The sequence below is a fragment of the Colletotrichum navitas genome, assembly GCF_030913465.1.
Source record: "Colletotrichum navitas strain CBS 125086 chromosome Unknown LY79scaffold_41, whole genome shotgun sequence".
Classification (NCBI taxonomy): domain Eukaryota; kingdom Fungi; phylum Ascomycota; class Sordariomycetes; order Glomerellales; family Glomerellaceae; genus Colletotrichum; species Colletotrichum navitas.
The window spans coordinates 4960-27204 of record NW_026850587.1 but is presented as its reverse complement, the minus strand read 5'-3'; the positions used below and the strand labels follow the sequence as shown (position 1 = coordinate 27204).

Sequence of the window (22245 nt, the reverse complement as noted above, 5' to 3'; positions counted from 1 at the left end):
CCCTTTTCGGAAGATCGGGTCGGGTTCTGTCCGGCTCCTTACTCGCAACACCAAGCACTATCCGTTCTATCCCCCGTTTGCCTGAATCCTCCCCCGCTTCGTCGGCTTCAGGTACGATTGGCTCCCGCCATCGGCATTCAACCTCGCTGAGTGCACCACCAAACGACGGGGCATCATCTCATACCAGCGGTTGCCGGCATACATTCGTGACGGCTGTAGAAACTTTGCAGCCGTTTCTAAGTTCGGATTTCGTATCACTTCTTGTCCCTAACTGAGCTACTTCCACCAAAATGATTGAATTTGTAGACATCAACGGTGCTCGTCTCGCGTATCGCATCGCCGGGCCCGAGCATGCTCCCCTGATGATTACACTCCATGGCGGCCGAGGAATGGGTGGGCTTCACCAGCATGATTCGGGATAAGTTACGAGGTGGCTAACATGAGCTCAGGTGACCATAGGTCTGATTTCAAAATCTATAGCCAGCTCAGCGACAAGATCCGGGTTCTCTCATTTGATTATCGGGGACATGGCCAGAGCTCCTTGACCAAGCCCTACACCTTTGAGCAAATTGTTGATGATATTGAGGGAGTGAGACAACGTTTCGCTGGAGATAACCAGGTCATCATTTGCGGTGGCAGCTTCGGGGGTTTTCTAGCACAACATTACGCCATCAAGTATACTCCGCGAGTTTCGCATTTGATCCTCAGAGGAACAGCACCGTCCCATCACCGTAGGTCACGGCTGCATGCGAAACTTTCTACTTGGCAGCACTGTTAACGCTCTTAGATGAGGCTGGCGCCATCAAAACACTGGAGGAAAGGATTCATAAAGTCCCCAGCTTCTCTGTCGACATGCTGAAGAACAAGGTCTTTGGGGCCTATGAGAGCGATCTAGAATTCCAACTAATATACTTCGCAATGATGCCGCTTTACAAAGAGTCGTTCGATCCCGATGAGGCATTGAGGAGCAATCTTGATGGAGTTTATGTTGCTGAATCGCACAGTAAGCCCATGCAACATTCCCGTACTTACCTACCATGCCTAAATGAGCTCAATTCACTACCAGATGATCTATATTCCGAGAAAGAAAAGTATTTTGATTACACGGATCAGTTGCCAGAGATCACGGCTAAGACATTAGTCATTGTCGGTGACAAGGACTGGATTTGCCCTCCCGGTAAGATTGTCGTATCCTGTGGTTTCAAACCCCACCCAGCTGATATATATCGCCTAGAAAACTCAAAGTTGATTGCTGAAAGAATTCCGGGGGCCGAGCTATTCCGAGTTGAAGGCGCTAACCATGGCGTTCATGCTGAGAAACCAGAGCTGGTTCTTGGCAGGATTCGAGAGCACCTGAACATTTGACTTGCATTTCCAATTTGTAATAATGGAACAAAGGCTGGGGGACAAAATGGCAGAAGAAGACTCAAACTTCCATAGTTCGATTGGCATTGACTATTAAAACAGCATTTGTTAAAGTAATGCGCAAAGCGTTCTGTCTCTTGTAACCTTTAGAGGTACTATGCACATGGAAGTATGGTAACAGGACGATACCCACGTGGACTAACCGTAGAAAGCCGCTCTGTTAGTAGCTCCCGCATGTGGAGAGCAGGTTTCATTACATAACACAGTCTATTAAACGTATCCTTTGCACTGAAGGGTTTAGTTGTGAACGCATACTATACACACAAGCGGTATCGTGTTCTGGGCAGTATTTCAGACGCCTGTATTGACTAAATTTCAGCTTTGACCTAGCATTGTTGCGTCTGACTGTGAGATTGTGTGTTCTACATCATTTGTGACCTTTACAATTCTGCGAGTACTCTTGGTATTGTCACCATGGTTGCTGTTGTTGCTATCGTTGTCCCTTCCCCCGATTATCGTGGAGCCCAATTCGTTTTTGTTTTCGTTTTCGTGAATACACTCTTTCCGTACGTTCCCCTGGCCAAACGTGACGATACTGGTGCCTCCTGATCGCTTGGAATACTCTTGAGTACTATTGTCGCTTAGCACACCACCTAAGTTCCTGACATCAGTAAACCACTCCAATGATAATGATGCCAGTGTGTACATACAGGAAACCCAGTCCCAGAATAATTTTGACGTATAAACTCAGCCGAGACCGCATCTGTACGTGTCGGAGCAGGAAAAACGGGATAGCTGCGACTGTGAAGTCAGTAATGACATTAGAGACGGATGCTGCATACGACAATGCAGTGGCAGTAATGACGGCCCAGCATGTTCCCGGCATCCTCTTGTCCCAATATCGGTCGAGAGGTTGGCACTGATTGATTATGACGATTAAGCCAGTGCCGCTCAGGAGAAAGGAAAGGCCAACAAGGCCGCGAAGAATATGTAAGTATATTTTCCCTCGTTGGTTGTGGGGGTGAGGGTGATGCAAATACTCAACTTAATGAAGCAAAGACTTCCTGCATACAAAGCTTGCCAAATGAGAAGGGTATAGAGAACGAAGGGCCATTAGTAATGGAACGTCCTTCCTCGTTGGCAAAGCTGCTCAGTGCGTACCTTATAAGCTTCGATGCTGGTAGGCTGTAGCTGTTGTCATGTTTTCATCTCGGGTCCCTATTCCAGTAAAAGATCCGTAAATAAAAGAGCCCGACTGGGCAAGATTGATAGTCTAAGGGGGAAGCAACCAAAGGTCTGTCAACAATGTCGATAGAAGGAATCGGACATCAAGAAATGCTGAAATATCCGGCCAGCATAGCCCAATCATACACACCGAGCATTTTCGTTTTTACTCGAATGCATGAACGCATAGCCATTACGACGGATGTAAGGATAGCAAAAGAAATGGTGGTAGTAAGAAGACCTGACTTTCTAGTACGCCCAGATATGGTCGGAAATGGAAATTAGAAGTTATTCTGAAATGTCTCTGGCGCGTGCCGGTAGGCACCACGAATCCATAATATTTTTTTCAAATAAACATATGTCCAAATAGACTGCACGCCTATTCGAAAGTCCTCAGCCCCGCCTGAGAGAATTTCCCATGTTTTCCACACGTAACCCGAATACAATATAGCACCAACAAGAGTTGACGGCTGGTGATAAGTACGCTACTGCAAAAGCAGGGAGCCCTAATCAAAAGCTCGTTTTCAAAGGGTTCTGACCATCCCGCATTCCCGGTACTCACACGCTGACGCGGGTTTGTAGCTTGGGCTCGGTTACCTATCTTGACGTCAGGTCGGCTTCAATTTGAATTCGCTGTTGTTGACTTCAGATAATTTCCTAAGTGCCAGCAGCCATAACTTACTCTCTAAGAAACGAATCTGTTTATTAGACTCCGGAAAGAGCTTCTCTTCATATACTGTTACATGTAATAACGCATGGGCGTGTGTTAAAGCGCACATCAGCAGCCATCCCTACTCGGGGAAGCGGACTCTTCGCCCGTGGCGATCTCAATCAAGTTAATGCAAGCGGATATCCCGTGCCATATAGAAGCTACCCTGCCTGCCAGACGGGCTGACTCGCGATGCAACTGTACCCCTTTTCTCTTAATTCCGATGGTCAAGACGCTTGCAGCAATGAACCTACAGCTTCAACCCTCCATTCATTCTATTTACTAGCTACGAAATCTATTTAAAACATCGTCTTTGAATACGAAGTGAAAGGAAAGATTCCCTTGATCACAAGTGCAGGATCCAGTAGACCAACCGTTATTCATAAGTTAACGACGGTTATTTTTATGTAGTCCTCAGGATGTAATGACTGTTTTGAACGGAGAACATCGCTAAACTCATGAACCGTACTGAGGATCTAGGCATTGGTCTTGCGATAGCACAACGTCTTCTCAATGAAGGCTGTTCCGTGATGATTGCAGACCTGGCTCTCCGCCCAGAAGCCGAGGCGACTACTGCAAAGTATCCCCACCCCTCCTCCCATGACGGAAGCCCATCTGCGACATTCCACAAGACCGACGTCACAAACTGGGTATAGCTCAGTTCCCTTGGGAGGCAACTGTCAAGTCTTTCGGCCGCGTCGACATTGTCGTCAACAACGCCGCGGCTAAAGACCAGGTCGATGCAGCGGTCGGTTCATACCACACCTTTAACGTTAACACAATAGGCCCAATCCGTCTCGCTCAGATCGCCATTGACTACTGGCTGCAGAACCATGAGATTAAGGGGAACCTGCTCTGGGTCTCCAGTATGGGCGCCTACATCCACTCAATCCAGACACCTTTTTATTTCGCGAGCAAGGCCGCTATTCTCAGTGTTGTGAAGTCCCTCCAGGGTTTGAAGCAGTTGGTGGGCATCAGGAACTCCGTTATATGTCCTGGTCCCACAAGAATACGTGACTACCGTCCTGTGAGGGGCCAAGTTGCCGTGTAATACCAAACGTTAGCAGACACCTTTGTTTGACCAGGAGTTCTGCCGCAATCGTCTACCACTGGAAGATCTTGCTTTGTTGTCGGAGGACCTTTCTAACGCCATTTTTGCTCTTCTCACGAGCAATATGACAACGGAAACGCCCTTGAAATCATGATGGTTGGCAGCAAAGAAGCGCCAGTGATCCACCAGAAGGAGGTTCAGCTAGAGGCTCTGTACCCCACTGCCAGTTCCATGGGTGCGGGAACCAAAGCGATAGAGTAGGAACTTAGCTTTATGAAGATGATTGCCGAGAAGGGGATGCGATCTACTTGCTAGGCTCTATATAGCGACTTTGTGCTTTTTTGTCGAAGATGCAAGACTGATGAATTCACAAACGTGAAGCAAAGGGAGTCGCAGATATGGAGTGCAAAGAGGGGAAAGCGATGCAGAAAGTTGTAGTACTTGACATCCAAACATAATCTTAAGACAGCGGCTGCTGCTGCGTGTTCTCCCAGTCTATCATAGTGCTTATATTCAGTATATCTTCAGTATGTCGGTTACAACGGTAGGGCTGTGCCATATACGGGATGGTTAATAGCCAAGTCTTACCAGAGAATCAAAGCCGTTGAGTCTTGAATAGCGTTTCAATGAAGACGGCATCAGGTTTCACTTAACATACGAAAGTCTGGGTCAAGTTGAATTCGTCGTCAAGCATTATGGTATCAAATACAAAAAGAAAAGAGAAACAAGGAAATGTGTCTCTGTGAAACAACGTAAATGTTCAGAGAAAACCCAGTTCTAACGAGCCCCAGCCGTAGTCCATAGAAGAGTCATCGTTCCCAACTGTCGCCGAATGTCGAGCTGGACCCGTGGGAGAAAATGCTGCTTGACCCCTAAACCCTGCCGAAGCCGAAGGCAGCCCACCGCAGTCATCAGGAAACTCGTGGAAAGCGTAGCAAGTCGACCTACCGAGAACCTCCTGCATCAGGGTCACGAGCCCGGTGATGATGGGCCTGACCATCGCCTGATACGACTCCCGCGACGACGCCATTTGGCCGTTGCCGTAGACATTGCCCGGGAAGTGAAGGGTGGTGTAGCCGTTATTCGGCACGCCGGAGATGAGACTCATGAACTGGCGGAAGACGTGAGCGGCTTGCCGGGCTTGCGTCCAGCCCTCGGGGAAGGCTTCGAGAATGCTGACGATAACGGCTACCTCATCCCGAGCCGAGAAAGATGTGCATTCTGCGGCGCAGGCGATGAAGCTGTGGATCAGGACTAGGCCTACCGGAAACAGCCGGCAAAGTGTCACGCGGTTCAAAGGGAGCTGTCGCTGCTGCAAAAGGACCGACGTCGACTGCAGATGCTTCTGTGCGAAACGGAGGAGCTCGACCGCAGACACGATGGAGCCGCAAGAGTTGAAGTGGCAGGGGTAGTGGAGCAGGAGTAGAAGATGGTAGTATCTGGCACTGAGCCAGGTCACCGAATTATGAATAGGAACGTTGTCCGGTTCTAGCGGGGACACGAGACATCCGTTGCTATACCAATTCTCTATGTCGGACCTGATGTTTTGTACGATGGCTCGTCTATCGGCTTGTGAGAGTGCGGCAACATCGGATTGTTTTCGCGTATGGATCTGCTTCAGGATCCGGTCCTCTAGTTGTCTGAGCTGAATGACGTGCCGGTTCGTCTGCAGGATGGATGCGAAATGCTGTCGGTCCGGTGAGGCAAACTCTTCGATGGTGAGGCCGGGCAATGGGACATCGACATTCTCGTCCATCAGGGCCACCGGGAGCCCGAGTGAGATGGCCATCATGCGGTCCAAAACGTAGATGCTCCAAAACAGTCGGTGACGTAACTCAATGTCCATCGCTGAAAGCCTCTTGTCCTCGGAAGATCTTCTGCTCAGGCCGAGCAGCATGGCTTGACGGGAAACGATGCCGGCTATAGACCACGTTGAGATTCCTTTGGGGTCGAAGAGCGAGTACAATGCTACCAGGACGAGGATATGAATCGACTCGAGATCCTCTCTCGCCAAACACTCTTGGATGATGTCGGCATACGCCACGTCGAACTTGGACGCCGTGTCGTTCGGTATTTGGCCAGCTCTCTGAAGAGTGGTGCATCCGATGGCCATGACAAGGTAGAGTAATGTCGAGTCGGCATCTCGGCGTCTCTTGGTTGATTCTCCCAAGGACTCAAGGTCTCGCAGAACCTTGACCCGGTTGACAAACGGGTACGCCCGGTTCACGTTCCGGAAGTAGGCGTCAACGAACCGTCGTGCAATGGCATCTTTTGGCAAGCTAGAGGATGTAAAGCCTTCTCCATCGCGAAGACCCTCGATGCCCGGCATCCTCCCGGGTTCGGGTGCTGGCTGAAGGAGAGCTCGTATGTGGTCATTGCCTCTCGACGACGGCGATTCCGAGTCTACGTTTACTGCCAGGCTTCTTTGATCAAACATGACAGATCCTGGGGCTCCATGCGGCTGCTGGTGTACCGTAAACGTGTCCCTCGGCTCCCCACGGTTGCTCCCAACGCTCAAGGAACCAGGCGTGGCCCCATTCGCTGGCGTTGTCGGGTTAGTTTCCAACGGCTGCCCGGCAGCGATAGCAGCTGGCGACGAACCCAGCAGCGAGGCGAGGTCGGTTCCCGTGTCGACAGCTTCCACCCCCGGGATGCCCGCAATGGGAAAGTTGTCATTGATGAAGCGTGAAAGCCACTCTATACGGGCTCGCAGATGATGCGTCTGGGCCGCGGTGGACGCGGCGGGCGTTGAGAAAGAGCATTTGTGCCCTGCGTTGGCGCAGAGTGTGCACACGGGAAACGTGCGGCTGCACTTCTTCTTGAAGCTGCGGCAGCGGTCGCAGGCAGGGATGTCGCGGGCCGTCTTGGGCGACGACGATGCCGGGACAGCGGAGAGCACTACGGAGGCCGAGGCGTTGGCGGTGACTGCGGTCGGACTTGGGTACGGAAGCGCAGATGGGGCCGGTCCTAAAGCTGGGGGCTGGGCTGGGGCCGTTGAGACTGGTGCTAATAATGTTGTCGATGAAGATGAGACATCGGGGGTGGCCTCCGGTGATGGCGGGGGATGGCGAACGGCGGGAGGTGAGGCAGAGCGACGCAGCGCTGCCGAGGATGGGGATGTCTGTCGGACGCGGAAGCGATGAATGTTTGATTTGATCTGTTCGGGGGACATTGCGACGGCGGTTGGACGGCGAGGTGCCGACGCGATGCCTGTATGAATCGGCAGGCGTCCGGATTACGGCTTGGCTTGAAGCCCACAGGACAGGCCTGGAGGCTCGAAGGGGATCCGTTGAGAAGTGCCCGAGTCGGGGAGCTCTCCGCTTATTGTCCTGGCTGGTTCACTGCATGCAAAGTAAGTCGCAGATTCGTTCGAAAGCCTCACAGTCCCATGAATAGGGGGGTCGCGATGTTGTGCTTGTTATCATTTGTGGAAGGCAAATTCTACCCCCTGCGTTGCAACGAGGCTGTCTGTCTCTCTGCCCGTGTTTCTTCCCCGGTCTCATCTTGCGCGTAGATCCGAAGGGGGGGATTTGGAAGGCCTTGCTTGAGCTGGCCGGGCAAGCAGGCATAGAGCACGCCATTACAATAGCGGCTCACGGGCAGCGAATGAGCGTCCGCCTCTTGGCCGTTTTGCCAGCCAGTTGACCCAATTTGGCCCCGCTGCCGGGATGCGCCATGCAGATTCAATATTTCCTTAGAGTTCTTCTGATTTGATTCATGTAAAGACAGGAGAAGAGACGCAGATGGGTTGAAGTGTTGCCAAAGTCTGTAAAATGGGCTTAGAGGCTTTGGTTTTGAGTGACATTAGTAAGTTTTAAACGAGACAAGTCAGGGCCAAGACCAGAAACTCATGTCTTGCATGAGGAACGATGTTCGTCCCAAGGCCACTCACTGACTGGAAGCTTGTGGAGTAGGCCCCGCCATTCTAGTGCCCCAGCTCTCACCAAATTACCAATCCTAGCGCTGTCGGGCCAAGTCCGACTCGTGTCGGTCGCCACGCATCTCGTGATTCGAGGGGCTAGCCGTCTGTCCGGCGGCAGACCGCTGGCCTACTACGTAAGACACGTCTTGTCAGCCGAGATCTGAAGATACGGGACTGCAATCGGCCGATATACCATCACCAGCTTAAAATATCTCAGTGAGGCCAGTAAATCATATAACCCAGGGGTCTCTCACCTATCTTGTCCTGGGAACTCCATCGCTACGATATCCTTCATCGTTATTATTGCTGCGATACTTCACGGCCCCCAGTGGTAAAATTCGGTTTCACCCCGCCATGTCGTCCATATACCTCGAGGATAAGCTTAACGTCGACCGAGTCGCCGTTATCGGCGCCGGACCGTGCGGCCTGGCCGCCGCGAAGTAAGCCGTGCCGGTCCTATCACACATTGCAGCTTCTCACACGATATCCAATAGGTACCTTTTGGCGGAGAAAAAATTCTCCAAGGTCCAAGTTTACGAACAAAGGGACACTGTCGGTGGCGTCTGGGCGTACAGCTCTCTAAACGTCATCGACAGTGACTTCAGTATCCCAAGAACGCGGCCGACTAAGAACCCAGACACGGCCATCGCCGTTGAGGGTCATGAAGCCAAGCAGTTCGTGTCTCCTGTATATGACTATTTGGAGACAAATATCCCGCACACCTTAATGAACTACTCGGATCAGAGGTTTCCCTCTGACGCTTCTCTATTCCCTCCCCACCAAATAGTGAAGAAGTATCTTGAGGACTATGCTGAAGAGCTGAAGCCTACCGTCTCACTGTCAACCCAAGTGCTGTCTTCCAAGAAGGTGATCAAGGACGATCGGGTGTATTGGGAGGTCGAAACGCGGGATCTCAGGACGGACGAGGTGACTAACGCTCAGTTTGACGCCGTCCTGGTCGCAAGTGGTCACTACAACGACCCTTTCATCCCTGATATCCCTGGTCTTGCCGATTTCGATAAGGCTCACCCAGAATCGATTTCACACTCCAAGTTCTACAGAAATGCTACACAATATGATAATAAGGTGAGATGAGTGCAGTGCAATACATAATCATGTGTCAGATCCAGCTGCTCACCCTGTCGCAGAAAGTTATCATCGTTGGCAACTCTGCATCCGGCATCGACTTGAGCGCGCAGATCTCAAGCGTCTGCAAACTTCCAATTATTGTCTCCGAGAAAACAGTGCCCAACACGCCAAGTGAGGACCGCTCATCGTGGGCGAAGATGGTCCCCGAGATCGCGGAGTTCATCCCAGACGGCCGCAAAGTGCGCTTTGTCAACGGCGAAGTCGAATCGGACATTGACGGCGTCATCTTCTGCACGGGCTACTTTTATAGCTTTCCCTTTATCCGCGACCTCGACCCGCCAGTCGTCACTGATGGCGCCTATGCCCGCAATTTGTACGAGCATATTTTCTACATTGACGACCCGACACTTGCCTTCGCTGGAATCCCGCAGCGAATCGTTCCGTTTCCCGTCTCCGAAGGCCAGGCAGCATATGTCGCACGCGTGTGGGCGGACCGGGTGCGCTTACCAAGCCGCATCGTAATGAGAGAGTGGGAGGCGCGTATGCTCAAGGACAAGGGGGAGGGTAAGGTTTTGCACAATCTCGCATTTCCCGAGGATCTAGAGTACATCAATATGCTTCACGCACGAAGTCTCGAAGCAGAGAAGAGGCCCGGGTTGGAGAATGACGGTGTGGGCAAGATCCCACCGTTTTGGGATGATGAAAAGAGATGGACCAGAGAGCGGTTTCCATTGATCAAGATTGCATCGCGGAAGCTAGGTGAGAAGAGGCATGAAGTAAAAACACTAGAAGCGCTTGGCTTCGACTATAAGGCGTGGAAAGCTGGCTTGGATGAGGAGAACAAGCTGTTGTGAGGTCTGACATAGAACGTTGCATAAACCGATATATATGTTGAATAAACTACGAATTAATAAGGTATAAATCTCGGTGATGAAACCGATCGTCCATGGATGTACTACAGACACCCCCATCATTACTTAGATATGATTGTTTATCTACCTATACAGTGAATGGATGATCCTCTTTTATGGACATGACCTTGACAGCTCTCCTAATAATCAGGTACCATTATAAACGCTATGTTGTATGATTTATCTAGTGAAAATCTGACTTCGGACATGCTGAAAACAATGTTTTCAACGCTCTAAGGGGAACGCCAGACTTTCACTTCCATAAGGATGATGATGGTGGTGATAGAAACCCGCGACGAGACCATCGACGATAAGCCGGACCAGTTTGGACTCTTGTTCCCGGTTTAGATTACCATCAGTCAAGATATGACCCATTCCATCTATCCGTTTCTTCAGGCTGCAGCGTTCCTCGATTTGGTTGTTCACGAGTATGAACACGCCAAACATTGTGCGACTGTCATTCTCAACCCACCACACAAGAGTCCGATATGGAACGACATTGCAACTTCTGGGCAAACTCAGTCTGATGTCTGCCGGCATCCTTGAATTATCATGCTTCAAGGAGATCGGCATCCGAGGAGTGTATAGACTCGAAACATATTTCGGATGTTGCGCGTAAAAACAGTACGGTGGATTTTATTTCGGCACAGGGAATTCCGAGGCAAATTATTCACCCGCAATTGAGTAGCGACAGCAACAAGGCTTCACGCCCAATAAAAATGCACGTTACCAAGCAAGAATGTCTAGGCTAGCGCCGTCCTTTTGCGCTTGTATTGGTGAATAAGTCAAAATCGGCCGTGTGCGAGGAACGTTTGAAACACATGCGCATTATGGTCTTAGTGGGCGGCTGGGTACTGCTCGCGAAATATATTTCCCGCATGTCCACGAAGGGCGCACTCTTCAGTCATATATCTATGAAATCAGCGAGAAACTTGGACAGACCATCGCCCGCACAAAGTCTCCAGGAACAAGCCCACTTCGATTAGCATTCTTATTGATTGGTCCGAAAATGTTTGAAGGCTTCCAACCATTTACTGTCACCACGCAGGATTCGCCGGAAGTGACAATTTACGGCATCAAGAGCGGGGATTCGTCATCCACACTCCCGCCCCTCCTTCTACTCCACGGCTTCCCTCAAAGCCACCACATGTGGCATCGAGTTGCCGAGCAACTCATCGAACAGTACACTGTTGTCTTGATCGACATCCGGGGCTATGGCAAGTCGTCAAAACCAAGCGATGTGGCCTCTTATGCCAAGAGCGCGATGGCCCGCGATTGCGTGAGTGTCATGGACCACCTCGGCTACGCCAACAAACCGTTCTTCGTCTGCGCGCACGACCGCGGCGCCCGCGTTGCACATAAACTCTGCGTCGACTTTCCCGGCCGCGTGCGCAAGGCCATCTTTCTCGACATCTGCCCGACCCTCGTCATGTACAAGACGACCAACTTCGAATTTGCCAAGGCGTACTTCCACTGGTTTTTCCTGATTCAGCAGGAGCCGCTTCCCGAGAACCTCATCAACGCATCGCCGAGGCAGTTCTTGGAGCTTTTTATGGGCGGCCGCCAACCCAAGGCATTGGAGATTTTCGACAAGGAAAACTTTGACTACTATGCCAGTGTGATGGAGCAACCGGCTGCTGTACACAGCATGTGCAACGACTACCGTGCAAGTGCGACGTTAGACCTCGAAGAGGCGGAGGCGGACCTTGAGGCTGGGAGGCTGATCCAGTCTCCCTTGATGGTGCTCTGGGGCAAATATGGCGTGATCGAGAAGTGTTTTGAAGCCGTTAAAGAGTGGCAAAACGTTACGAGTAAGGACATTTCGGTGAAAGGCAGCAGTGTTGATTCTGGACATTACATCCCGGAACAAGCACCAGAAGATGTTGTCAAAGCCATTACTGGATTTTTTGTTTAGTCAAATCATCAACCTGGGTTGGTACTGAAAATTCTCAGTGTTCTTGGACGTATGTTAGAAAGTCATTAGGGCTAATCAACTCAATAACTATTCATCGACGCTTTGCAGTCTGACAGCTGGAATCGTTGAGCAAATACCACCATGCATGACCACAATTAACTTGCAAAGAATCTAAATCCTCGCTACTGAGAGTGCAATGGATTGCATGATTCAGAAACTTGTTTCAATCCCAGCCCTAGATGGCAATCACGCCATACCATCATGAAGTCTAAGATTGGCCCGGTTCTCAACCCCGCCAGAATGTGGGCTCATCTAACGGCGTTGTGGCAGAGTGGTCTAATGCGCAAGACTAGAAATCTTGTTCCTTCGGGAGCGTCTGTTCGAATCAGGCCAACGTCGATCTTTTGCTTTTGTACCTTTGAGCAATTTCTATACATGAATGAAATAGGATTGCTCGAGATATATGGCATATTTTCCAGTGCTATTTCGCATTTGCTGCCCGCTTTTGGCCTGGAAGAAAAGCTTGCATCCTTGGAATTATATGCCTAGCGACCGAAAAGAAAATCCTTTGCCAATATCGTCGTCTTCCTCTGCGATAAATGTGCTTGTTCCAATGTAGGAAGCCTGTCCGCTCACCTCAATTCGCCAAGCCTTGTTTCTGCTGACCTTTAGCTCCTGTACCGGCCTACCAACAAAAGCATTCCTGTAGCCCCCTATAGCTTTCGACACCAGGCTGTGATACGTCCATGACTCGTCCAGCTTCCTCTGACATTTCGCCATGGCCAACGCCACTCTCGCCTGTACAACGGATCCAGTTGGGCTACGATCGACCTGCTGGTCGCCAAAGAAATAGAGTCCCGTCTCTGCCCCAGTGCAACCAGGAGTTGTGGGAAGTTCGTCGTTGCTACCTGTATCCGTGACCATGATGCCGTATAAGTATTGCGGGTTTTCGTCGTCCGGATTATGTAGACGAGCCCGGAGGTCAGAAGAAGCATTGAAAGCCTCTTTGAACTTCTTTGCAGCGTTACTAAGCGCTGCGCTGGGATATCGGGTTTGGCCAGTGAAGCAGGGAACCCCAACGCAGAGGCGGGGGCAATCGCGTAAAATGCACCGCCGAAACCAACGTCGACGGTTACATGTGTGTCGTCACCCAACTCTGCCCAGCGCAGGCTTACTGGGATCGAAACGGAAAGATCGATGGCGGTCGCAAACGTGGGTACAGAGAAAATTGTAATCAGACGGCTGGTGACCATTCGCCAGAACCCGTTTACCTCGACAATAGGAACCGTCATACAGACAAGTCCGACTAGGGCGTGTAAGCGGAATTCAACTTGCTTCTCGTCTTTGTCAAACTGCAGGTCTTTGCGCCGGGGGAAAATGGTTTCGTCGGTACAATCGACAAGAAACCTGCCGAGGGTAATGGTGGCGTGACCGCACATAACAACGTAGCCTTCGTGTGTAAGAAATAACGCCTCCATGTGAGCCTCTCCCGAGTCTACCAGCTCTGTATGTGGTCTCAATACAGCTCCATACATGTCTTGGTGGCTGCACGGCTCGTAAATGATGCTGCGGCGGAGATGATCATACTGTGATCGAGCCAGTGACCGCTGCTCCAAGAGTGGACCGCTGAGGGTTTATCTTTTGTCAAAAAAAAACATGACACGTAGATGGATGAGAAATATTGGCTGGGAAGTTAGTCACTTATCGGATGTCGGGGTATCCAGCATATACGATACGCGCCGCTTCACCCGAAGTGTGCATCTCAACGGTTCGTATCTCAGAGCCCACTAGGGGTTGAATGAATGAAGGTACACTCGTATCGTTGCATGAAGATATTCTACAGCAGTACCGAGGTTCTGTAGATGATTTCGCTACTACTAATGTTTTGAGAAACGATGCGACTGGGGGAAATAACGCAACCAGACCGCCGAGTCGGCCCCACATCACGGCCGCAATGTTCCGATGACAGGATCGGTCCACGCTAGTCTTCGGCTCTGACCGTCAGGAAGCGGCACCCTGAGAACATGGCGCTTAATTCAACTAGACCCGATGGGGACGCAACGGCTTGCCGCGCTCCCGAGATGCATGCCGTCAAGCTTGTATCCTGCGCTGCGAGCCTATCGCTTGCTTCCGCCGTAAACCACTGAGAGACAATGGCATCAAGTTCCTGGCTTTTCGGTTCTCTCCTCTGGCGCGACTCCGGCTTCGCATCCGAACCACGTAGTCCATTGACTGATAAGTACCTCGCTGTGAGACCCAGTGTCTTTTAACAGCTAGACTAAACACAGGCCTGCTGACCGCAGATCATCCCTTAATACAATGTGGCAAAGGTATGCAGAGGTCCAATCAGCAACTCTATTACTGGCTGTAGCGGCCAAACAGGCTGGGTGGCTCTGTCCATAACCAGCTGAAATACGTAGAACTGATGACCAGACAGTTTTTTAGTTTTTACTTGAACAATTCTCGAGATACCATCATGCTGCACATCTGGGACAGCGCTGACATGCGCAGAATCCTGCTCCGCATACCATATCTGAGCTGTTCGTTCTTCCAAACACTTGGCATTGCGTCCCCTTATTCACGTGAGTATATTCGATGTTGCCACCCTTGGCATCGCCTGACAATATTTGACAATTGCTTCTGCACAGCTGATAAAAACATGGACTATGGCCACGTTAGTAACTGCAACAGTAGTGACTAGAAACCGCAACAGTGGTCAGCCTGCCGATTCTCCTAAGCCGCCACCCGCAAGGGCGGCAGTGCTTCTTGAGATAGTCATCACAATCCTCAATCTTATGGGGTCTAGGGAATAATCTTGCAACTACAGAGATGAGATGGGCTTACGTATGCTCCGTGGGCAACCTGTGAAATGCCATCGTTATGATTCGAAAAAGGAAGGCGACGAAAGGCAGATTTCCATGCGAACACACAAGCAAAGAGTGCCTTATTGTTACCATGCCGATGATTCCGAATTTTATTATTAATTCTCCTGCGACAGCGCCGAGGTTTCGTAATGTGAAAGTTCGCATACGACGTGTGTTGACGGGAGGCGATCAGCCTACAGGAGGGCGGCAACAGTAATATCCATTCAAGCTACCGCCTCCACACCCAAGATCAAAAGGCCCCAATCCCTATCTCTGTTTACGCCAAGGAAGGAATACATCTACGTTTGCTGGGGTGGCTTAGCAGGCTGCTCGCTCACTCTGACACGCCGAGGAGTTCTGATTGGTTTGTTTCCACACCTATAGATTGTGCAATTTTTTCTCGCATGCTTAGACAGTCCTTGGCAGGCGTTCCTAACCGTTATGGAATAACCACTGCTCAATGTGGACAAAGTATTCTGAAGGGGTACGTCAGCTGGAAGACATGCAGCTTTACCCCTTGAGCCGAAAAGCCGTGCTTGTTGAACACTCCAAGGCCGTTCCCAAATTACCATGGGCCGTGTTAACTAGTTCAGATGGGAAAACGCCTTGCGCGTGTAAACGTGCAGCTGTATGCTCAGCTTTTAAGTGATAATGCCATAGCCTTCGAGGCCTTTGGTTGTGGCAAATGCAAGTGGTATAAAAATGCCATTTTATATCGGGTCACATATTCTGATGCTTTGGCCGTATGCTGATTGGCTACTGATGTGGCGACAACCATACATCAACGAAGCCGACACGGATCAATGTATTTAACCATTTATTAGGTCGTCAACTTTAAGCCAGCGGGGAGAAAGTAGTTGGTGTCTGTAATCTAGCGGAGCCTGTTCACAACCGAGCCTAGTATATGATGTAGTACAGACCACGCTAGCACGGCAGCTGGTCTGGATGTCACTAGGCCAGGACGACTTTGTGTACCGTGTTTGGAAAGGTCTCTTTTGAGACCATTTGAGAAAGCAAGAAAAAGAAAAAGAAATTAAAACTGAATGCTCCTGTTAGAACAGCACTTGATATCGGGAAACTAGCTAGATCGCCTATTCGGAAAAAGCCCGAAATGACGTCCATGACCGGAATGGGTACTCACCACCGGGACCTCTCTGGCCATTCTCCGATCTTGCAAGCCGGGCCTCGGCCTTCTTTCCTCCCCTCCTTGGACTCGGCAGACTGCTCCTGCACCCCGCCGGTACTCGACTCTCGACTCAGAGGTCCCAGAGACCGATCAAAATGTTTGTATGCCTCCTCCCCCCTCCCCGCCAACCGTTGACTCGATCAAAGAAAAGCAGACCTTGAAGTCTCGCATGGCGAGAGTCAGCATCGCACAATGCTTCGTCAAATGAGGAAACTTTCGTTTTGATTTGTCGTCGATGACTGATGTTTCACCGCTCCACTCTAGACCAACTGGACATTACTACGGCGACTCCTGCACACCGGCGACTTCACCTTGAAATGTCAGACCACTGACCGAGGCCAATCAATCGACAAGGGAAGCTTCATGCAGTTCGCCGTGGTCTCAAAGCCACATCATGAGTGTAGGGACATCACGGGGCACATAGTGTGAGGCGAAGGATATTATACATCATATTCTACAGCTCAACGCGCTAGCTTTCGCTTAACTCGCCGCTAGCTAGCAAAGAAAGATGCCATCTCCAGTGGACATCCGGTAACGGCGCCCTGCAAACCAAAGATCTCTTCATAGCTCAATTGCGCTCTGCGGCTTTTCCTCGAGTCTGCCTTCCACCGCCGCGTGGTAGGTTTCGTTGAAGGCAAGACAGCCGCCACCCATGAGACCAGGGTACAAGACCCTCTTAGAGAACGAGTTAAGTGTGGGGTCGACCGAGGGTGATGCCCGGTATCGCAAATCTACTGGCACCCAGACGTTGCAGTTTTTATTTGAGCCCGTTGAGCGCTTGATCCACGTCGTTGGGAACAACCGACCTCATCCTCTCTCCATTTCCGTTCCTTCTACCCGCACGTCAAAGCTTTGACGTGAATACTTTGATGTTCAGCATTACTCCTCTTCCGAGTCATCGGAGGACTCGCTGTCATTATCGTGAACAGGAGCTTCATTTGTGCGACCGGAGCTGCCAGGGCGCTCTTGATCACCCTTGGGATTACCATCGTACATATTGCGAAGCCTCTCAAGCTCGGCGATGCGAGCTTCTTGTTCTTGGGCGTTCATGGGCTTGTTCTTCTTGGGCTTGGTGGGCTTGCCAGACGACTTGGCGGGGGCGCTGTTAACGGGTGATGGTTCGCGAGCAGGCGCACTCGGAAGGCCGTTGGCAAAGGTAGGCAAAGCTTTCTTGCAAAGGTCCCAAAGCTTATGGAGGGCCTCGTTGGTAAGTTGGTCGATCTCGAGCTCGAGTTCTCCGCTGCTGTTTTCCTGCGATGGGTGTTAGCAAATCAAGTCTAAGAGTGCAGTGACATCGGCAGCTTTCGTACCGATTGACCAGTATCCTTCTTGATGATGTCGATAGCGCGTTCAATATGAGGGCTCTCGAGATCGTTGATAGCATTGGCGATGGCGTCCTTTTCGGGCTGTGTCATGTTACGCTGCTTCGGCTTCTTGGACGCACCGCCCCCAGCCTTCTTCGGCCCAGGGGCCGCAGCCGCCTTTTTGCTAGGAGCGCCGCTAGCCTTTTGCTTGGCTGGCTTTGGCGGCTTGGCCTTTGCTGCCTTGGCTGGCTTTTGAGTCACGAGGTTCTGCTTCTCCTGCAAGATACGGGACCGAATGGTGCTGATCAGGGATTGCTGGAGGTCAATCATGGTGTCACCGGCGATGTCCGCTGTCTTGTAAAGCTGAGCAAGGTTTTTTGTCTCCTCCTCCAGTCGTTTTTCGAGCATCTGGATCGTCTTGTTCGTGGCATCGTCAACTGTGGTGGCAGGCGCCTCCTCCTCCTCTTCTTCCTCAGCTTCGTCTTCGCTTTCACGGCTCGAGCCGTCGGAGATTTGCTTTGCCGGAGTGTGCTTGGCGATCCACTGGTCTTTCTTTGACCACAAGTTCCTGAAGATGATCTCAAGTTGTTGCCCTTGCTCGTAGACTGGCTGACCAGGCTGGTTAAACTTGTAACAGTTTTTGAAAACAAGCTTAATGTCTGTCTGGAAGTCCTTGATGCTCTGGTAGTCATAGCTCTTGATTTTGGTCATGATCGTACCCAGGTCCATGGGTCGCTTGATGATGGTGAAATATGTTGGGATTGCGAGCGCCACTGGATCGACTGGGGCAAGGAATGCGAAGTTGCAATGAGCGTTCTTGGCGTCCATCAACTCGTTCAAAACCTCGTAGGCAAACTGAAGTTCAATCGGCAGCTTCTTCTTGTTGAAGTTCTTGGCCGAGTAGTCTGGGTCGCGGTTTTTGGTGGGCTGGATGGCACGCTTGGGCCGGTCCAAATCGTTCTGTGTCGAGGCGCGGCGAACCTGCGGCACACCTCCGGGAGGAACGGCGTAAGCCTCGGCTTCGGCTTTAGCAGGGGGGCTCGCAGCCGGTATGCTAGGCTGTCTGCGGACCGGGGGCGGAGGGGCGGATGTTCGTGACTCGGAGTGGCGCGAGGGCTTGGGTACTGGCTTGGACTTGGCGGGCTCGGCAGGAGGAATGTCACAAACCCGTGTCCAAGCGAGCTTAACCACATTAAGCGCAGCAGATGTAATCTCGTTGTTGATGCCGTTGAAAATGACCGAGTTCTTGTAGATCTTGCCCAGGTCATCCTTGAACTCTCGCAAGGTACTGTACTTGTTGTCGCGAAGGTTGCGCTCGAGCTCGCCGATGTCCATGGGGTTATTAACGCGCATGACATAGCTCTCTGCGAGACTAGGCCACATCTTGACGACGGCGTCCTTGAAGTGTGCGCCGTGCTTCGTCTTCTTCACGCCGGCCAACACCTTGCGAAATTCTCGTGTTTGATGAGACGTGAAGGGCTTGGGGTCGCGCTCAGGGTCGTTCCAGAGGGGAAGATCTTCAAGGGCCGCCTCGCCCTTTGCGAGATCGTCCTGCGCGCCTTGTGGCTTCACCTCCACCGTAGACTCGATGTTATCGACGACGGCTGAAGATTCGTCGTTAGAGTCCGTCTTGGCGCGCTTGGGCGCAGGCTCAACATCGACGTCGTCTTCTCTTTCGCGAGAAACCTTGCCTGCCGTTGAAGGAGCCTCCGCCATGGGCACATCGGCATCAGCAGGCTCCGAAGGCTTGTCCTTGTCATTGTCAATGGCCAGTTGCGACAAGCTTGCTGGTTGCAGATCTACCTCTTTTGCGGCCTTTGCCTGCGTAGCAGGCGATGACTCTCCCTCCTTAGTCCCGGTAACCTTGTCTTCGTCTTGGGTCATCTCGATATCCTTGGACTCGGTGGCGCTCTTGGGTTCAGACGCCTCGGCTGTATCTTCAATAGATTTCTCGCCTGCCTTGTCGTCCGCCTTCTCAGACTTCTTTTCCGACTTGTCCTCGGGCGCATCGGTCATGTCGACGTCTTTGGATGGCTCCGCAGGAGCAGGACTCTGGGACTTGCTTGGCTCCTTGGTTTGCTCGTCTGACTTTGCTGATTCGGTTTTCTCCGAGGACTTGTCAGCATCCTTGGCGGGCGCGTCAATCTTAGTGTCGTCCTTTGAAAGACTCAGATCCGCATCATCCGATGCTTTGGGTTCATCATGCTTTCCGTCGCCATTCACAGTGGGCGACTTCGCGGGATTATCATCAGTATTCTTGGCAGGCGAAGCGTGACTATGAAGAGGTCATTATGTTAGGGCCTTATCGTGGGCGAAGGTAGAATGCGCGCAAGAATGGATGCAAACGACGTCGCAACACTAAACAAATGATGCGCCAGTGCTAGATGCGACTTACCCGTTTGTCTCAGGCTTATTGTCCTCCTTGGCTGATGTAGACTCGGCGAGCTTCTGATCAGAGGTGGCACGTTCTGATTGAGGTGACGCCATGACTGCCATGTGGTGATTGTGGTAAGAGAGGAGTTACTGTGCGCGACGCGACATGAAAGCAGCGACGCGCGCAGGTGATATTCGGTGCGACGGCGATGACACGAAATTGACGACGAATATTGACGAGAAGAAAAAGGAGCGCAAAGTTGTTCTCGACGGTCGGAGGGGGGAGGTCGTGGAACGGATTGTCAAAAGGTGGGTTTAGGAAGGTCAGGCCCGGGGCAGGAACAATCGTGTCGAGGATGTGGCTGATGTCAGAAAGGCACTACCGGAGCAAGCGCCGTCGCGAGGAAGCTGCCGTCGCCAAGGGAAAGAAGCAAGCTCGGGGAGGGGCGTTGCGATGTGTGGTTCCGCGCGCAGGAGTGAAATGCGACAGCGATTATACGGGATGCATACGTATCAGAGAAATCGCAAGAAATACGTGCATGCGCCGGCAATGGTTGGCAATGCGCAATTGGTATTGAACCGCAGTGTCGCAAGGTTGACGATGACTGTTGATTCCGAGAACAATGCGATCGATGAGATAGATGGGGGGGGTGGGTGGTGCGAGGTGAAATGATTAATCCGGCCGTGTCGTATCGCGTCGCGGGTGGCAAGGTGGGAAGGTGCGGCCGTGTGAGTTTTTGGCGATACGGGGAGGTGGAGGGACCTGAGCGGAGGAAATCGCGTGCACGTCAGTGGTTTTTGGCCGAGATGGCGGCGCGTGGTATTTATGAGAAAGGACGGGTGTGGTAAGGGTGGTCCCCGGACAGCCGGTTATCTGGCCTTATCGGAGGCGAGGGACGAGAACGCGCGATCGCGACTGGCGACTACAGAAGGGGTGGAACCTAAAAACCGCGGCAGAAAAAAGGATAGTGGCACTCGTTGGGCAGAAAAAAGGGACCAGACAGTGGGAGAAGGTTAGAGGGGGGGGGGGGGGGGGGCGGTCAGTGCGTCGTGGGTGATCGACGACTGGGGGTGTGTGAGTGTGTCTGTGGTTAGTGAGAGGGAAGCCAGCCAGACAGAGGACAAGTGAAGTACCAGGTCGGTCGGGCAGGTTGGAGGTCCGAGGGGGGGGGGGGGAGGGAGGACTTGGGGAAAAAAAAGAGGGAAGAGATCGTAAATTTGCGACGAAAAGGTTGGAAGTGCAAGTTGAATGGAAGAGGGCGGCGGACCGGGGGGCGTGCATAAGTGGTGACATAAAAGTGCATATTTATGCACGCTATGGAGGCACTGGCCAATGAGGACATGTGTCCGCTCCCGGGTCTAGACAGAAAAACGCGAGGCTGGGAAATGTGACTGGGCCCAGGATGTGATGTGGAACTGTGGGCAAGTATTGAATATGTGTGATGCGAAACGGGAAGCCATGTTGAACAAGCGTATTGGCAGGGACGTGACGGTGAGAGCCGGTGGACACGGAGCCTGTTTGTTCACTTACCCGAAGCTATCGAGGCTTTTTTTTTCCCCTCTTCGTCTCTCGACGTGTTGGTTTGCTTTCCGTACACCGGTTTGCGGTTTGCTACTCCGTACCTGTGCACAAGAAACTATGTCAGTGTTAGGAAAGAAAGCAGGAGCTGGCTGTGGCTGAGCTCGTCGATCGCGTGTGTAAGGGAGGTGACCGAGGCTGGTGGAGTAGTGAGGTGAGGATGATGTGCGACTGAGCCAATGCAACGAATGCTAGCCATCTCGACTAATTCTAAAATGACCAAGAGAGCAGAGACATTGAGTTCGTGCGAGGTGCAGGTCTGGTGCGCAGTAACATGGATTTTTCTTTTCGTTTTCATTTCTGCTGAATATACACAACGTAATCCAAACGCAATGCTAGCCATGCCTTGCTCGGGGCGAAGCAGGACCAACGCTGTCCGCCTAGGAAGAGGGAAGAGAAGAGGGAGGTGCGGATGAAGAGCAAACGCAGTACCAGCAACAGGAGGGGAAGCAACGCGAGGCGTCGACGCGATGGGAAGGATGGGTCGTGTTGATGGTGGTGGCAGCAAGAGTAGGAAAAGAGAAGGAAGATGTACACTATGTGCTGGGGGCTATGCATGCGACAGGAAACAAGAGTCGGTACGTACCGAGAAATGAAAGGAAGCTCGAGCAAGGACGGTGGCGGCGCTGTATGGAGCGATGCTTTCTTTGGTGCAGGTCTCGTGACAGATCAGATGACTGTGAGCTTCCTTTTGGAATTTCCCAGGACTTTTTAGCATCAAAAAGCGCGAAAATCTGAATTAGGGGCCACTTC

At 51.6% G+C, this 22245-nt stretch overlaps 7 protein-coding genes and 1 non-coding gene across 8 annotated transcripts; 5 read left to right on the top strand and 3 right to left on the bottom strand.

Moving 5' to 3' along the window:
• Positions 1 to 8: 8 nt before the first annotated feature.
• LY79DRAFT_557697 (Alpha/Beta hydrolase protein) lies at positions 9 to 1569 on the top strand. Its single transcript, XM_060558114.1, has 5 exons — positions 9 to 393; positions 450 to 731; positions 788 to 1003; positions 1067 to 1177; positions 1235 to 1569. The coding sequence occupies exons 1-5, from the start codon at positions 291 to 293 to the stop codon at positions 1363 to 1365; spliced, it is 843 nt and encodes a 280-aa protein (XP_060412738.1). The 5' UTR covers positions 9 to 290; the 3' UTR covers positions 1366 to 1569.
• Positions 1570 to 3756: 2187 nt separating this feature from the next.
• On the top strand, positions 3757 to 4664 carry LY79DRAFT_591229 (uncharacterized protein; the record flags this gene model as incomplete). Its single annotated transcript, XM_060561250.1, is given in 4 exon segments — positions 3757 to 3948; positions 3960 to 4325; positions 4470 to 4606; positions 4619 to 4664. The coding sequence occupies 4 exon segments, from the start codon at positions 3757 to 3759 to the stop codon at positions 4662 to 4664; spliced, it is 741 nt and encodes a 246-aa protein (XP_060412737.1).
• Positions 4665 to 5017: 353 nt separating this feature from the next.
• Positions 5018 to 7840, bottom strand: LY79DRAFT_557695 (fungal-specific transcription factor domain-containing protein). Its single transcript, XM_060558113.1, has one exon. It carries the CDS (start codon positions 7519 to 7521, stop codon positions 5110 to 5112), a length of 2412 nt encoding a protein of 803 aa, XP_060412736.1. The 5' UTR covers positions 7522 to 7840; the 3' UTR covers positions 5018 to 5109.
• Positions 7841 to 8388: 548 nt separating this feature from the next.
• On the top strand, positions 8389 to 10272 carry LY79DRAFT_609535 (thiol-specific monooxygenase). The gene is made up of 3 exons (XM_060561927.1): positions 8389 to 8711; positions 8766 to 9357; positions 9420 to 10272. The coding sequence occupies exons 1-3, from the start codon at positions 8626 to 8628 to the stop codon at positions 10212 to 10214; spliced, it is 1473 nt and encodes a 490-aa protein (XP_060412735.1). The 5' UTR covers positions 8389 to 8625; the 3' UTR covers positions 10215 to 10272.
• An 845-nt stretch (positions 10273 to 11117) lies between these two features.
• Positions 11118 to 12376, top strand: LY79DRAFT_557692 (Alpha/Beta hydrolase protein). Its single transcript, XM_060558112.1, has one exon. It carries the CDS (start codon positions 11281 to 11283, stop codon positions 12184 to 12186), a length of 906 nt encoding a protein of 301 aa, XP_060412734.1. The 5' UTR covers positions 11118 to 11280; the 3' UTR covers positions 12187 to 12376.
• A 127-nt stretch (positions 12377 to 12503) lies between these two features.
• Positions 12504 to 12585, top strand: LY79DRAFT_t170. The gene has a single exon. It is a non-coding gene; the product is annotated as a tRNA-Ser (tRNA).
• A 138-nt stretch (positions 12586 to 12723) lies between these two features.
• LY79DRAFT_591225 (proline racemase) lies at positions 12724 to 14673 on the bottom strand (the record flags this gene model as incomplete). The annotated part of the gene is given in 4 exon segments (XM_060561249.1): positions 12724 to 13200; positions 13215 to 13796; positions 13918 to 13999; positions 14639 to 14673. The coding sequence occupies 4 exon segments, from the start codon at positions 14671 to 14673 to the stop codon at positions 12724 to 12726; spliced, it is 1176 nt and encodes a 391-aa protein (XP_060412733.1).
• A 2442-nt stretch (positions 14674 to 17115) lies between these two features.
• On the bottom strand, positions 17116 to 20036 carry LY79DRAFT_518175 (uncharacterized protein; the record flags this gene model as incomplete). Its single annotated transcript, XM_060555009.1, has 3 exons — positions 17116 to 17487; positions 17547 to 19815; positions 19936 to 20036. The coding sequence occupies 3 exons, from the start codon at positions 20034 to 20036 to the stop codon at positions 17116 to 17118; spliced, it is 2742 nt and encodes a 913-aa protein (XP_060412732.1).
• Between the last annotated feature and the right edge of the window lie 2209 nt (positions 20037 to 22245).